The sequence below is a fragment of the Aythya ferina genome (genome assembly GCF_964211825.1).
Source record: "Aythya ferina genome assembly, chromosome: 19".
Taxonomy (NCBI): Eukaryota; Metazoa; Chordata; class Aves; order Anseriformes; family Anatidae; genus Aythya; species Aythya ferina.
In genome coordinates this window covers 10,306,390-10,323,261 of record NC_140309.1, presented here as the reverse complement: position 1 = coordinate 10,323,261, position 16,872 = coordinate 10,306,390, and the positions used below count along the sequence as shown (strand labels likewise).

Sequence of the window (16,872 nt, the reverse complement as noted above, 5' to 3'; positions counted from 1 at the left end):
CTTCCTCAGCAGGAGCATCGGCAATATCTGCATCTGAGCAGGACCAAACCCTCGGGAGCAGGAGGTGGTGAGGACCGAGGGGCATGCAGAGGCCACCCCATTGCCCAGCAGTGCTGAGACATGTCCTTGGGACATGCATGTCCTGGCGAGCAGCGTGGTGTGGGCTGGTTGGTGCTCAGATGAGTGTTTCCAGCCCTTTGATCAGCCCTGATGCTCTGGGCTTTGCTGGCTGTTGTCCCCAAGGCCCTGTAGGACCAGGGAGCACCGCAGGCACCCTGTACCCACTAAGATGCTCACAGCGGGACCGGGACATGGGTCAGATGCCCACAGAGTGACCAGGCCTGGAGAGCCTGAAGGGCTGGGAACTGCTGCCCCAAATGAAAGCAAAGCCTTCCTCTTATCGCTCTGTCCCGAACCCAACCAACCAATTACACATTAATTAAACTTTGTTTGAACATAATAGGAGCTTTGGCTCCATGTCAGTAACTGCTCCATGGTTGAGGGGATTGGATAGTAATAGAATAAATAAATAAACAAGAGATGCTTATTCTAACAGTTCATTTTAAAACAATTTGTGAATATCATGTAGAGATAAAATGTGCCTAGCATAAACTTAGCTAAGCAATGACTGCTTCATTATCAGAACAAATAATTCACTAGCACATCATCTTTGAAGCTTGGGAGGGCTACAGAATTGTGCTGCTTGTTTATTTTCCTGGCTTTTACTGTTTTTGCTACATTTCATCTGCACCGAGCGGTGGGGACGGTTTTAGCCGGGGCTGTGGCCGGGCGGCGCCGGCCCCACTCATCCCCTTTGCTCTTCCCAAGACACCAGCCCCTGCCCCAGCCTGCTGCCACTGGGGCCATCCTGGCTGCTTTCACCTCAGGGCAGATGTGTAGAGTGAGGCAGAGCAGCCTTTATCCTGTGGTTGCCTTCTTTGAGGGCAGCTCTGTTGGGGGAGCATTAAAATGTTTTGTGCTGAGGTGGGAGCTGGCACCATTGCTGTGCCCCGCCACTGCTGGCGCCTCGGGGCGTAGAAATGTCCCCGTCCCCCACTCTAACATCCAGCAGAGGGTTGTGAGGGGTGTAGGAGACCGTTAAGTTTCTTTTGAGGAGTCTGTGTGGTCCCGTCTTCACTGGCAGAAGGGGATGGTGGACGTGTCCAAAATCAGGGCCTGCTGGTGTTTGGCTGCTTGCATGGTGTCTGCCTGTGAGGGGTGGTCACCCAGTGTTCCGCGGGGCCACGGCCACAGCCATTGCCCCGAATGTGTGCGTGGGTTGGACAGGACACATCGTACGGGGCCTTCTGGAAACTGGGCGGAAAGGAGGAGATACAGGCCGTGGGACGGTGGCGGCATTTACGTGCTCAGGGAGCTGTCTACAGCCCCGGGACACCATGTCTGACCAAGCTTTGGGTCTGAACCAAAGCTGGAGAGGCCAGTGATTACTGCTTTCAATCTCCTGGTTTCTGGTGTCTTAAGCTCTGCTGATGGTCACCCTGCGCCCCGTGTGTGTGCCGAGCTAAATCCCAGTGAGCTTCCCCGCTGCAGAGCAGCAGTGTGGCTGCTGTCACCTGGGCAAGTCCCAGATTCACCATTTCTGTGACCGGTTTCCACACAGGGAAGCTCTGGCTGGGTTCGGGTGGTGCGTGGTGGCAGGACCGATGCGAAACACTGCGCTGAGGCCTGGTGGCACCTGGCGAGGTGCTGGTGAGCCTTCGTCGTGGCAAAGGAGCTCCCCAGCCGCTGCCGGTCTCTGCGGGGCTGTGGGCGATGGATGCTGAAGCAAGCTATTGTCAGGGAAATCTGGCACCACGGAGCAGGCGAGCGCTCCTCATCCTCTGCAGAGCACGCCCATCCGCAGGAGAGTTCCTGCCTGCAGAGCCTTGGCAGAGCACTGCTGCGCCTCCAGCCCGCTGCCGCGCAGCTCCATTGACCCGCCATAAATTTGGGGAAGCAGACAGGTTTTTGGCCACTTCCCAGGGCTCGCTGGGAGCTGCAAGGTCCCACGGTGGGCACGGCTGTGCTGCTGCAGCCCCGCGGCTCTGATGGGGTTTCTGTTCCCCTCTTCTGCAAGGAGCAGGACGCGGTGTTAGGTGCTCATGCGCCCTTTTTATTTTATTTTATTTTTCAATTGAAACTCTATGACTGCATTTTGTTGGACCCAGCTCTTCAATTTGTCATGCCTTCCCACCAGAAATGCACAACCCGTGTTTGTATCGTATTGCAAAGAGATATTTACTAAACGACTCCCTGCCAAGGGGTTGAGAAATATGTTTTCATTAAGAAAATTAAACTGACAAGTCCCTGGACAGCACATTAGTCGCATATTTTTTTTTTAAAGGCCAAAATGCAGCAGCTAATAATAATGATGAAATGTCCTGCACAGCCAAATTACTAAAACCTACCCCATGTTTTCCTGGAAAAGAATGCGGGGAGTTGGCAAACGTGGCCGAAGCTCGGCTGTTGACTGCTGAGCCCAACGCTACCACCACGAGATACCGAGCGGTTTGCAAGTTAAGCAACACCTTCAATCAGATGCGAGTCCCCATTTGTTATCCTTAAAGAATTTCTGCTGTATATATTATAGTAGTACTTTGGCTCTTTGTATTTATTTTAGAGGGCTATACTAAAGAACATTATAAACTCAGGCATGTCCATGCTGTATGAAGTCCATATGCTGAAGCTTAATTTTAAATGCCATTAAAAAAGCACTTAACATTTACAATATATCAGTCCGGCTACTTTAGCAGCTTGGATGTACTACAGTAAATGAAATGATTGAGGAAAAAAAAGAAATTCAGAAGCTCGATGTTATAAAAATCCCCGATGCAGGATATTCTCTGGGTACAATGCAGCAACTGTCAAATTGCATCAGTCTCCTTTCTGATTTTCAATCTATTTTTCCTCTTTTTGGTTTCATTTTCAAATGTAATTTTGAGGCCTAATTTTTATTTTTTATTTTTTTAAAGTCTTGGCATTCAGATTGGATTCCTTATGCAATTTTTTTCAATGTGTGAATTGGGCTGTGTATTCGCAAATTGAAATGTCCTACTGTATTTATACAGGTGCTTACCTGTATGAGGACAAGGTTAAGAGGAGTGCAGAGTTTATGAATGAAAATCAAATACGGACATTGGTAAACCACCCCTTTTTAGTCCCAGCTAATTACATGGTAAACATCTGGAATTTATGCAGGGCGGGTAAAAGAGTCGATTGAGATGATTTCTAACAGGGCCCATTTTGTTGCCTTCTCCCCAAGCAGCGACAAAATGGTTCTGCCGAGCCAGGGCATCCCGGCTGCAGGAGGGGATGGCAGAACGGCCTGGGCGTCTCATGGAGCAGTGACATCAGGGTTGGGCCCCTTGTTAATTACGGCAATTACAGTGACTGCAGGATGGAGCCATTTTCATCCTCCATCCCCTTGTGCTGATGACAAGGAGACTTCACAGCGGGTTGCTGCCTTGGCTCCCAGCTTGCTCAACTGACTTGATCATTATTATTTATTTTATTTTATGTTTTTTTCCACTGGATGAGGAGGATGTTGGGAAGATGGAGCCAAGAAAATACTGCTCAGAGAATGTAAAGTGCCTGCTCCTGCAAATCCTGGCTCCTGGCACTTTCAAGAGCTCAGGAAGCCCATGCAGGTGACTGTCCCAGTCTCCATCAGACCACATATATACTGATTTCATGGCCATAACTTTATTAAAAATATATTCTTTAATATTTCATAGATTCCTTAGGAATGTAAGATGTGCATACACAGCCTTTCACGATACACCGTTTGTTTTTCCCCATTTTTGCCATAGCCCTTTGCACAGCCTGCGGTCTGGAAGGGCTGAGTTTAATTCAGGTGATATGTAAGTAGCAGTAATGTTTTGCAGATCATTTGTCCTAGCATGAATTTCTCATGTGCTGGTGGTGGAGCTGCCTTTTGGGGCACTGCTCCAAGCTTTCCATCAGTCCGAGCTGTTTTGGCTTGCTCTCTAATGTGTTAACCCTTTGTTTTTCCCAAGGAGGATGTTTCCTAGTTACAAGGTGAAAGTGACTGGAATGAACCCCAAGACCAAATACATCCTGTTGATCGACATCGTCCCAGCCGATGACCACCGGTATAAATTCTGTGACAACAAATGGTAAGAGAACTTCTCTGCATTTGCTTTCCTTTCTGTAAGAATTGCAATTGGATGGAATATTTTTGCCTTCCCTGGATGCCAAGGTCCCAGAGCTCATGTACAGAGCAGTGATAGATTCAACAAGCACCAGGGGCTGGAAGTTAAAACCAGAAACATTTAAAATTAAATGTTTTGAACAGGCTGGGTGATCACCTGCTGGAGCAAACTGCTAACACAGCTGGTAGATCTCCAGAGTGCTCGAGATCGGATGTAGTTTCAGAGGAGATGCTTTAGGTCAAGCATAGGCTGTTTGGCCTTGTGCAGGCGTCAGGGGGTGAACCACATCCTGTGCCAGAGCCTGGACTGGGTGATCTAATGGTCCATTTGGGCCTTAAAATTATGTATCTATGTCTTAAATTCCTTCTCCTATAGCAGTATTTTGCATTTAGGAGGTCAGCCACAAAGTAAAATGTGGGGTCATTTACTCCAAGCCCTGTTCAGTCACGCTTGCTTCAGCAGAAGGGAGCAGCTCTTCCGCCTACCGCAGTCCAGCTCTGGACCCAGCTTTTTTCTTTTAATTTATTATTCTTTCTCTAGAGTTTCTTTCTCTTCTCTAATTCTTCCCTTCCTTGTGTTTTTGATAGTAAAGTTACTTACCACAGAGGCAGATGGGCTTTTTGCTTTCTGACAAAGGAAGCGTGTTTTTTTCTCTCTTGGTTTTTACCCAAAAATATGCCTAGCAGTCTCCCTGACTGAGACTAGGCTGTGCTTTTTCCCCAAACCTTACGCCTATTGCTGCATGGTGAAAAGACGAGCAATGGAAAACTTCGTAGTCATTTTAATGGGAACAAGCCCAGTGACATCCTATAAAACTGCAATAATTTACTTGCACATTAGGGCTGCTCTAGTTTTTAAAAATTCCTTTTCTACTCGCTTTTGTCCCGGAGTGCCGCTGGGTAAGACGAGTGGACTGAGGGCCTCTGCAGCGCCCAGTCCACTTTGTGTTTTAACCATTAAGCCCTAGATGATGGATAGTTATTAACTCTGTTTAATTTAGCTTTTGCCAGCCCTTGAGCTGTTTCCCCTTTTCATTTTATTGCTGCTGGAAACTCTCTGTTGTTTTTGGTAATATTGCTTTTATTGGTGTTTTATAAGAGGAGAACAATACACAGTAATGGGGCAGTTGCCATTAAGGGATGCATCAGAGCGAGATTTCACATCCGTGAGTGGTAGTGGTGGGTTTGATGTGTGGGCAAGGGCAGCTGGCAGAAGGGATGTGAGGGCAGAGCGGGGCCAGCACCCAGCTCCTGGGGGCAGCCCCATCCCATGGGAGCCACAGCCTATGCCTGCTGCTGGGAACCTTCTCCTGGAGAAGTGTGTGGGATCATCTTCATCTGCAGGATGGCCTTGGAAGGCTTCTTCCATGGCCAGGCCTCTCCAAAAATTGAGGCGAGATGTCCTCCTTAACCCATGTCAACACGGTGACACCACCCCAAGGAAATGCCACGTGGAGTGGCAGAGAGCTGCGGAGATCCCAAACCCCGCGAGCACTGGGAGCCTCTTGGGACCTGACACATCCCCCTGGACAGGGCTGCTCCGGGGCTCACAGGGGGTGGTGTGGGTTTAATGGCAAAACGCTGTGACGTGGGCTCTGCCCGGGTGATGCAGTTTGTACCCTCTGTTTGCAGGATGGTGGCTGGCAAGGCAGAGCCGGCCATGCCAGGACGGCTCTACGTCCACCCCGACTCGCCTGCCACGGGCGCGCACTGGATGAGGCAGCTGGTGTCCTTCCAGAAGCTGAAACTCACCAACAACCACCTGGATCCCTTCGGGCATGTAAGAGATAAGTCCTGCGAGGTTGCTGGCCTGAGGGGGGGCCGCGGTACCGAACGTGTGCGGATGGGGGTGTCGGCGGGGGTGACCCATTGGTTTAACCACGGGTAGCAGTACCTGTTCTGATGTGGTTGGGTGTGGTGGTGCTGAACATGATGAGCAGGGTGACTGCTGGCTTCCCCTTGCCAAAAGGCAGCGTCTGCCGGATGCCACCGACCTTTTATTTTCTGCCTGGGAAGTTTCCAGGCAGCGCTGCAGGATTTTCAGCCTGGCCATTGCTGCGCAAAGCGCACACGGCTCACACAAACAGGTTGCATAAACTCATTATTTTCCAAGCTGGCTTCAGCAGCCCTATAAAAAATCGAGTATTTTATTTGGAAAATCTTAATTCATGTGTGTTGCAAATGCAGAAGAGGGAAGTGCACAGCTATCTACCCCAGTGCATGTAATAACTGAGACCAAGGGCCCCTCCAGACTGCCAGGCAAGTGGATGCTTATATAATGCATATAAAAACAGGGACCCGTCTAGTTTTCACTGCCTGAGCTGAAAGTCACGTAAAAATAAACAAACCTCACTGGCTACAGAAAGGGAAGGCAGGCTTCTAAATCCCTTTACATTTAGTGCCATCAGCTCCTTCTAGAAACACAGGTAAGAGAGTCTACTTTTATCCTCGTATCTGGGTTTTAATCTGCCATGCATTTAGGCAGCAGTGCTTTGCAGGGTGGGGGGCTGTGAAAAGGTCCTGAACGAGGGTACAAAGAGGGGAGAAGGGTGACTGCTGTGCTCAGAAGGACTGTGCCTCCAGCCACCGAAGGGCTTATTTTCACGTGGAGTAAATTGTCACGGTGCCACTGAACAGCCGGGCAGGAAGAGTGAAATTCTCCCACAGCTGAACTAGAGGCAGGATAACCCTGGCAGTTCAAAAAAGTTGTTAAGGAGCCAGAATTTTTTGCTGCACTCATAATTTTCTGCAAATTTCACACTCTACAAAGCATGTGCACGCGTCCCGGTGCCGCGGCAGAGCCCGGCCTGGCAGCAGCACGGGGCTGACCCTGCCCCAGCCCGCTGACCCCAGGGGAGCATGTGCGAGCTTCAAAGGCACCTTGGCAACATTTCATGCTGACATTATTAATCACAGGCCACCTCTCCCCTTCACTCATCTCTAAGGGGAAAAGCACCAAGGAAATGAAAGGAAAACAGCTACGCTGGGGTCGCACAGTAGAAATTACGCAGAGTCTGCATATGGCAGAGCTCATGTGTCTGTAGCTGCACCAACCTGCTTGCTTTGCACGTGTTATTTCTGTACTCTTGTTTTTTTCCTCTTGGTTAGTTGTGTAGCTTAATATATTGCTGTTTATGTTGTAAAATATAAACCATAAAACATACAGGATGTTCGATGTGGCCGTAAAACAAACAGGATGTGCAGTGTTGTTTTTGCAACTTTCAACGCTTGCTTTTCCCAAATTTGTCATTTTTTAACTGCCATTTTAACACTGCATTTTCACTGGGAAGGGCTTTTTCCCTTTCTGACAAGTGCTCTGCCCTCCCGTGGAGCTTCACTGGTGACACAGAGCGGTCTCTGTTTTGCAGCATGGTGCAGTGGCCCCTCTGTCCCCTGGTGCCACGGGAGCTGTCCTGCTCCATAGCACAGCCCAGCAGTGTTGGGCTGATACCGCTGGGAAAATGCCTGGAATAAATCGTCCTAAGTGCCTGGGTCACCGTGTGGTTCAGGCATTGAAAACCTGCCTCGCCATGTGGGATTTAGCCACTTCTCTGACAATTCCTCTTTGGGCTTCTAAATTAATGGTCTGCTTTTGAGAAACCCGGACTCAGTACTAGGTTAGGTTAGAGTGAATTTTCATAGCAGGAAATCCTGAAAACCGTCCTGCTCGTGTTGCAGCCGCGGCTGATGTCCCTGGGACAGAGGCAGAGCCTGCCCGGTGCGGCACAGCCCGCCCAGCCCTGCCTGCCGCTCGGCAGCGAGGGCATTAAATTACGAAAAATAACAGCTTCTCATTTCTAGGAATTTGTTCCCAGCGATCTCAAACCCTCTCTTAAAGCTGCCTAAAACAAACAAGTCAGAAAAGCCGCACGGCTTGTTTGCCTTCTCGTGCTCCAGCGAAGCTTGCCTGCCATTTCCTTTTGTCTTTGATTTTCTCCAAACCTCAAAACCACACCGGGAGATTTCTCTGGGCTGCCGCCGGTACTTGCTTTGGGTGCGTGGGCAGCTGCCCAGCCAGCTCCCGGCCCCCAGACCCCTTCTGCCCACCACCCCGCAGTGTCCTACATGGGGAGCAGAGGCAGTGTCCAGCTCAGGGTGGCACAAGGCTCCCAGGAGCTCGGTGCTGGAGCATCGAGGGCTGCCAGGCTCCATCCTCATGCTGGGTACTTGGGCCTCTCCTCAGGGCAGGCAGCAATTCTGCATCATTCTGGTGAATTTGTTGAAAATCAGACCCTTGCCCTGACTCTGGGTGCCGTGATAGCTGCTTAATGTCACAGACGAGTGGCTCGGTGCAGTTCATAAAGAGAAGTGTAGCTACAATTGAGGCTTAAATTAAGTAAGTTAAACAGCTTAATTAATAAGCCATGGAGCTAAAGCCCGTGCTGCAACCCATGGAATTAGACTGAAGATTATTTACATGGGTTGTCGGAGGGGTGCCTTACAGGCTGTGCTGGAAAGCCTTGTTTTCTGACACTGATCCCGAAAAACCCAGCAGCCAACCGCTCCTCTGGGCGCCGGTCTCCAAAACCACGCTCCGGCTTCTTTCCCCGGCCAGTTATCTTTTGTGGTAAATGATTAGAGTTACAGGCAGAGGCATGGGAGGTATTTTTCAATGCAGACAAATAAAAATTTACAGATTTTAAATACGAAGAAAATAAGTGCAGAGCTCTGTAATCTGCGCGCAAAACCCTCCGGGTGAGCCGCAGCGAGCGGGTTTTGCGGCAGGGAGGCTCGTGCCCGCTCGCACACCACCGGCCGAGTGCGGGCTGTATATGTTCCTCTTGGGGGATTTGTCGACCATGAAAGGCTTCTTTCACACCGGGCTTAACAAGCGAGAAACGCTCATGTTGAGAACGGATTAAGAAATCGGCTGTCGCTGTAACATTCAGCTACGGAGAGGGCGATCAGATCCTGAAGAGAGCATTGTGAGCCACCTAAGCTTAGAGAAAAATTGAGATGAATGCGTTTTTTTAAAACCTCCACGTGTGGAGGTGATCGGCTGGGTAGGGCCTTGGGTACCCCCATGTGGCTGCCTGTGGCTGTGGGGCCGAATTTTGTCCCCTTGTGCTGTGTCTGTGGGGACAGGGATGGGGACGGGGATGGCTCCGTGGTGTTGGCGGTGCCACCTCCCGCACAAAGCCTGCCGTGCATTCATTGCCTAGGGAGCAGCTCGCTGTGTTTCCCGATGAAAAATGAGAATCGCTCCTTCATCAGGAACCAGGTTATGTCACAACACGTGCTAACGGAGCAGTTAGCTAGCACCAGCTGTAGTTAAATGCACAAAAATAACCTTTCGGTTGGAAAGGACAGCAGGACGCTCGTATTTCTTTCGGGAGGTTAGCTCAGGGCGTGTGGGGAAAAATTGAGCGAGTCCTGACAAACACTTCCGTAGTGATAAATGCTCATGAATGGAATTCCACTTTCTTCAGAGGTTTCAAGTATGTAAACAGCGGGGTGGAGGGCGCCCGTGAGACAGTCCTTATGGACCCGGGCCCTCCCTGAGCTTAGGACGCCGGCACTGCGGGGAGGTGGCAGTCCTGTGGGACTCGCTGAAGCAATCTGGCTTTTTTGCTCTTGTTTCTCTTTGGGCTTTTCTCTGTCTCCTGCCACAAGGTGTTATTGAAGCTGCTGAAACAGGAAGATTTCTGAAGAGAAAATCATCTTTTTCTTTCCTTTCTCGTGCAGTGCTGAGCATATGGCAGCGGTGCCCAGGGCACAGGTGTCACCAATAACTCGGGGCACTCACATGGCCCCAGCCCTGGCTCCCCAGAACTCTGCGATGCTGCTGAGTGCACAGGGAGGTGTGCTGCTGCCAGCATCGGGCACCGGGGGGACAGGACGAGCAGCAGGGGTTAAGCACATGGGGGCTGCTGTGAAGCAGCAGAAAATGGTAATTAGTGCAGACTTCCATTTTTTTGTGCTCCATGCGTGATAGACAGGGAGGGCATGAGGCTGCACCGTGTGAGGTGCAGATAACCACTAAATAAGTGCCAGCTTTCAGTGCTGCAGCAGGGAGGGCTCTGGTTTGGTCACCCCTGAGTGGTCTGGAAGGACATTGGCAGTGCTGAAGCTCACCTGGGTTTGGATCGCACTCCCGAGGACCTGCCGCATGCGGTGCTCCATCCGCAGAGGAGCTACCACAGGCTGCAGCTCAAGGGACGCTGCCACACCAAACGCAACCTGTGTGAAAGGAAATCATCTCTGACCTGCAGCCCCCTCCTCCTCCAGCCACAGGCAGGCTCTGAGCATACGGAGCCACAGCCAGCCAGCGCACATAGGCATGGAGAACCACAGCGGAGCGAGCGCAGCACATCTTGTTTTTTTTTTTTTTATTTATTTATTTATTTATTTATTTATTTATTATTATTATTATTTTATTTTTATTTTCTCTTGTTGTTGTTGTTAATGACTCTGCCGAAATCCAGTCCCTGCCAGAGGGATCAGCCTTTCTCGTGGGCTGCTGCAGGCAGGCCAGCTTGGAAAGAGCGATAGCATCGCATCAGTATTTCTGGCAGGCTTCCGCTGGGACCGGATCAATTGGAAATTATTTTCATTTTACAGAATACATAAAAATATTCCTGCGGAAAAAAAGACAAGTAAGTGGAGATTCGAAGTGGAGACCGGGACAAATGACAGTGGAGATTAATTTAATCCCCCCCCCAGCACTGAGCTGCTGCACGTGGTCGTGGTGCGCATGCTGCACCTGCCTCTGGTCAGTGCAGCTCTGTACCTGCTGCCAGCAGGCAGGGCCGCTTCAGTTCCTGAGCTGTTACAGGTGGTCTGTCACTTCTGCTAACATTTTCAGTGACATTCCTCAATTTTCTTGACACAAATCTGTTATTTACTAGCTTTATTCTTTACTACTGACGAGTTTGTTATTTCTCTCCGTATTTCTTGGTTTTATGTGATCATCACTGAAAGATATTTTTTCCCTACACTTGGGGTTTCCCTCTCACTTTCTGATCAATTTAATTTCAGCACTTTTCTCTCTTTGCTTGCAAGGCACACTTTAATTAGGTTCATGTCCTCTTACTCTCACAAAACTCCAAATTCAATTTAGGGTTCTTTGTATTCATTTGCTTCACGCCTTGTGGCCGTGTCTGCATGGGGATGACACCACGGACCAAAGCCAATTAAATGGGAAGGTTCCAGATGAAGTTTTGTGTCGGCTGCTGTGCCCCTCTGAGAAAGGAGCAGGGTTATGTGTGTCAGGGCCCGGCATGAGTTGCACAGGGACAAGCAGATCTGCAAATGTCATTTAAAGAGCTGGGCAAGAATGGGCCAGGGGTGCTGGGCTGGAAGGGAGACTTGCATCTCTTGTGTTAAATCTTTTTGTTCTTCCATTGCTGGTCTGTATCAGCCAACTGCAGTGGATTTTTGCAGTTTAACTGGAATCAGACTCTGAAATCTTCTTCCAGCCTTGGGTGGGGAGCTGGCCTGGAGAAGGAGAACGTGACAAGGTCACGGCGGGTGAAGGAGCTTTGGTGTAGAGGGGTGGGGGTGGTTCGGGGGGGCTCTAGCAGGTGATGTGCCTGGCACCTGCCCGGCCCTCTCCATGTGGAAATTAGGAGCTAGTGTGGAAGCAAAGTTCTCCACCACATCACTGTATTGAGAGCTTGGGAATCACCACCACAAATTTCAGCTGACATTAGACAAAAAGGGACCGGGAAAGAAAGAAAAGAAAACTTAAAAAAAAAAAAAAAACAACATAATAATCACAGCTTTGGCCCTCACGCAAGGAACAATTTGTGTGAGCTCATGTTGACTCTTTTCCCAGGATTTTCCAGCCTTTCCCTCTTCTCCCCATTGTGCATTTTGCCAGGATGAGCGCTCGGTGTGGGGCGGCTCCTCCTGAGCACCAGGGCCGTGCGGGGAGAGCGCACTTGTGGTGTGGGCACAGCTCTCAGCTCTTTGCACGGAGCCAGCGCAGGAGAGTCCTGAAGCTGACTGGAAACAGACAGGACGAGGGGCAGGAGACTTTGGAGCTGCTGTAGAGGTTGCCCGAAGGCAGGGGTTTGGTTCTGCTGCTTGCACTGGGGTCCCAGCATGCAGCAGAGGCGCAGGGAGCAGGCAGGTGGGATGTGATTTCAGGTTCTCCATCCCCACCAGTGGGGACAAGGCACCTCCAGGCCTGCCTCGAGGAGAGGCTGTGGCTTCGTGGCTCCTCGTCCTCCTCTTCCAGGGCTGTTTTTGTGGCTGTTTTCCAGGCGGGACCGCAGAGCCCCAGGTCTGGGGCTGGGCCTTTGTGCCGCCGCGCTGCGTCCCGCCTCAGCTCAAAGCCTTCTTCGGTTTAAAAAGAATAGAGGGAAGGAAGAAAGAAGCAGAAAAATGTATTAAAATGAGAGATTTTATATTAGTTATGTGATCCCCTGGGAGCGACCATAAAATTATGTGGCTTTTTCGTAGCCATTTACTATTCAATATAAAAAGGGCAGTTGCCATAACAACCACTGCATCATATGACATCTGATACCTTGGAGAAACAGGGAGCGCTCTTAAATCAACTCCCCAAATTTCATATGAAAGTAAATACATTTTACTGGTGAGTTCAAGGATTGCGACAGGCAAGGCAGGGCCATACCCAGCTTCTGGCCTTTGGGCCCCATCCTGCAAACTGGCAAACGCCTTCAGGCCCCGAAGCCGACATTACTCAGCAGTGCACAAGACGAGATGCTCACAGAGTGTTTTCCTCAGTAGCACTAAATGGAAGGAGCAAATGACACCATTTCTTTGACATTTGCTGCTGACCGGGGAATGCCAGAAAAAAAAAACAACAACAACAATAAAAAAACCACCCTTTAAGTTCCAGCTGCCAACTGTGTGATCAGCACAAAGGAGTGAGATGGGGGGATAAAGAGCCCCACCATGTGTGTAAACTTAGCCTGGGCTTTGGAGGCTGTCTGTCATGATCTCGTGGGCATATGTGATGTGGGGATCCCAAGGACATCACCCTCCAGATCCCAAATTTGGGTTTAACCATCTGATTCGAGGAGCCCGACTGGGATCTCTTTTTGATTGACCTTCTTCTTTAAAACACCTCTCTAGTAGCTACCGTTCTTCAAACTGTCCGTACTTGGTATTGAAAATGGTTCCAAAAGGCCTGACCCCGAACCAGTCCCCCACGGCCTCACAACGCAGGGACGCGTAATGCCAGCATCCCCACGTGGCCCAGCTCTGGCCCGTCAATTAAAATACTTCTCATTTTTTGTCACAATTCTTTAAGTTAATCTTTCCACTGATGTTCGTCACCGGAGTGGAATTTACATTTGTTTTGCGTATTTTTAGCCAACGACCGGTTTTCCACAGCAGCCTTTAAAACTATTTATCCCGGATTTTTGGCATTTCACTTTGCACAGGCGCAGGGGCTTGCAGCTAGGGTTTGGGAGGCTTTTTGGAAGGATTCACAAGGGTTTTGGATGCACGGTCTTTAAGCCAAGCATAAATAAGGGGGCTGTGTGTGCAGGCACCGCCTCCACGCACAATTCCTTATTTTCCAGCGTGTGAAACATCAGCTGTGGGAGTGTGTGCCCCCACGGAGCTGTGCCCTCACCACCTTTGCCTGTGCCCTGTCCCCAGCTGTGTGTTCATGCCTGGATCCAAGGAAGGGACTGTGGCAGGTTGGTTGGAGCAAGACGGGCACTAAAGCATGCCCTGGCAGATAACACTGCTGCCATTCTGCAGCAGGAAGGCCAAGGGCTGTGAAGCACCTCAGCCAGGTTTGTGCTTTCACAGGGCACCTTCAGATGTAGCATCATAGATAATTACATATATATATATATATATATATATTATATTTTATACATAATATAACATTTATATATTATATAATTATATATATCATTTAGATATATTTTTTTGCTCACAAATATCAAGTGGCTCAAAATGAACCTCGAGGAGGACTTGCAGTCACAGCTGTAACCATGAACATCTGTCAAAAACCCTTTCCTGGAGGCTTCTTTCAGGTTCCGAGAAGTCGTCTGGAAACTGTTGGGACTCCTTGGGCTTAGAGATGGTTATCAAAAATTAAAAGAAAAAAAAAAAAGGATTTGTAGAGGGGTCATTATGGCCCCATGGGTACTCTGGGGGGGGAGCTGGGAGACAGGCTGTTCATCCATCCCTTTGGACTTTACAGGTTAAGATGGTTTTCTTTGGTTTTCTGGAGATTTGCTCTGACTTGAGGGGCCCAAGTCGCCTTGCCAAGCCTGGGTAGCGAGGGACAGGAGCTGAGCAAAGCATAGCATAGCCTAGCCTCTGCCCTGTACAATCCATAGTTATCGGCCTCCGTGCTTAGTTACTGAGGTTTGAGAGTTTCAGCGCCCCTTCCCCTGAAAGCCCGAGCCCTCTGGTGCTGCTCATCTCGGCGGTTTTACGAGAGGCTGATACATGAAAGCGCAGGGAAGGCTGCAACCCAGAACCTGAGCCGACCCTCCGCTCTCCAGCCCGCATATCAACAGCTGCAAAGTGGTTCGGAGACGTGATGCAAAGCTGATAAAATGCCAAAAATTCCTCCTTCTCTCTCTTGGGGAGCAAGGAGGGCTGTCTGGAAAATGTCAACAATAAAAATTGCATTTAAGTGGTATATAACGCAGCCGGCTACCGTGGGCAGCTCCGTGCAGGCAGGCGGAGGGCGTTACGGCTCCACGCGGCACCTCCACTCGGCTGAGCACGGGGAGGTTTGCTAACTCCACAGATGGGCTTGGAGCAGACGGCTTCTGTTTCTTAGCAATCCTCATTTATTATCGGCTAAACCCACCATTTGTGTAACCAGTGGAGCTCTGCTGCTCTGTGGCTTTCCCTGCCCGTCCATCCACTCGTCTGTCCATCCGTGCGCCATCCATCATCTGCCTGTTTCTCCGTCAGCCCTTGAAGACCCGACCTGTGCTGGAGTTCCCTGCCAGATCCTCTCCCATGTCCCCGTGGGGCTGGATATGTCCTGCAGCAGCTCCAGGTGCTGGGTGCCAGCTGGGCTGGGGACAAGCTTGCTCCAGAAGCGGCTCCTTGAGACATTTGGAGAGAAGGGAGAAAAGTTTGAAGCGTGGTGTGCTGAGGAAACGAGAAGCACGCAAAGAATCTTCTTTGCCCAGAGAGAGCAATAACGGCTTTTCCTAAAATCGTCCCATTCCTTAGAAGAAATTGCATTTCTTTTTCTGGGACGCGCGGGCGCTTCCATTCTTTGTGGCAGAACAATGCCCCAGTGGCCCCTCCGTGCTTTGGCAGCCCCGCGCTCACCCCTCCGGCGGCAAACCCCAGCGAGGGCGTCCTGGGACCTTGGTGCTCCCTCTCCTCCCCTCGCCCCTCCTGCACCCATCCCCGTGTCCCACCTGCAGAGCTGCGGGGGGCTGCGGGGTGCCTGGCCCCAGCCACCCGCATGGTCAGCTCCACAGCCAGGAGGGAAAAACCCTGCTGGTTTGTAGCTTTCTTTTAGCGGCAGATAAAAGATTCTTTTTTCCTTTCTCCCCCCCGTGGTTTCTGTGAATTTTTAATTTAATTTTTTTTTTCCTTTGCTAAACTGTGTATTTTTCAGCTCAGTAAAGTATTTATTAGGAAACTTTATGGACCAGTCTGCTGGTGAATTATATATATTGTGCAGCTTCAACATGAGCTGGGAAAAAAATTTATGGCTTTTTTTCCACCCAGGCTGACTCTGTCCAATAGCAATAAGAAAATGAGAATTTAGTAGAAAAGCCCTAAGCTGAGTACAACAGCTCTCGCCAGAGCAGCAGATACCTTCTCTGCCGTGGTTCGTACACATTTATGTAACATAATTTTCCCCCACAATTTGAAAGCAAAGCTGGAACTTAGCCCACGAGTGGGCTTTTGTGCCCTGCTAGCAAAGCCTGTCAAGTAGCCAAGGCTCATCTTTTTTTTTTCTTTTTTTTTTCTTTTTTTTTTTTTTTATAACATTCAATTGCTCACTTTAGCATCAATTGTTTTCCAGATCATTCTTAATTCAATGCATAAATACCAACCGCGGCTGCACATTGTGAAGGCGGATGAGAACAACGCTTTCGGTTCGAAGAACACGGCCTTCTGCACCCATGTGTTCCCGGAGACCTCCTTTATCTCGGTGACCTCCTACCAGAATCACAAGGTACGGCGCGTCTGGGTCTGAAGGTGCGTGGGTTGGGGCTGCGTGATCCCACAGCTTCAGCCCTCCGTGGGTGCCCAGCGTGGTTTGTGCTCAGCTGGGGCCGGCCGAGGAGGGCAGCTGGGGTCTGTAACGCTACTGAAAGCTCCTGCTTTAAAAGACCAGCTCCCATCCCAGCCCTGCAAGCATTAAGCACAACCAAAGAGCCGGGAGGATGCAGCTAAGGAGAAGCATGAAAAAGAGTTGGGTAACAACATCCTGGCAAGCCCGGCTCGTCCAGGGACTAATGAATCGGGGCGCTCATAAACTCCAAGATGTCATTCAAAACAGCAAGCAAATCTAATAATGACTGGTAAAGCTTGCTCATAAATCTACAGCGAAAAGTAATTATAGCATGTGTGTTTAGTGAGACACACAAGGAATGTAACCGTAAAAAAACAGCTACAAGCCTGCGTTAGGACATGAAGGCAGGAGGGGTTTTGGGTGTCTGTGTTTTGTTTTGGGGGGGATAGAAAACACAAAGGGCTTGGTCCTGCCCTTTCTGCCTGGTTCTGGATGCCCACTAACAGCAGGGTTCGTTTTTTCTATTTATTTTCCATGTGGCGTGGTAGGG

At 49.9% G+C, this 16,872-nt stretch overlaps 1 protein-coding gene across 3 annotated transcripts in view; it reads left to right on the top strand.

Moving 5' to 3' along the window:
• TBX4 (T-box transcription factor 4) overlaps window positions 1–16,872 on the top strand; it is a 40,855-nt gene that overhangs the window by 16,613 nt on the left and 7,370 nt on the right. For all 3 annotated transcript variants that reach the window (XM_084493475.1, XM_084493474.1, XM_084493473.1), the window contains 3 exons: window positions 4,017–4,136; window positions 5,804–5,951; window positions 16,110–16,262. In XM_084493475.1, coding sequence (XP_084349601.1) covers window positions 4,017–4,136; window positions 5,804–5,951; window positions 16,110–16,262 — 421 coding nt within the window. The remainder of the gene's footprint in view (window positions 1–4,016; window positions 4,137–5,803; window positions 5,952–16,109; window positions 16,263–16,872) is intronic.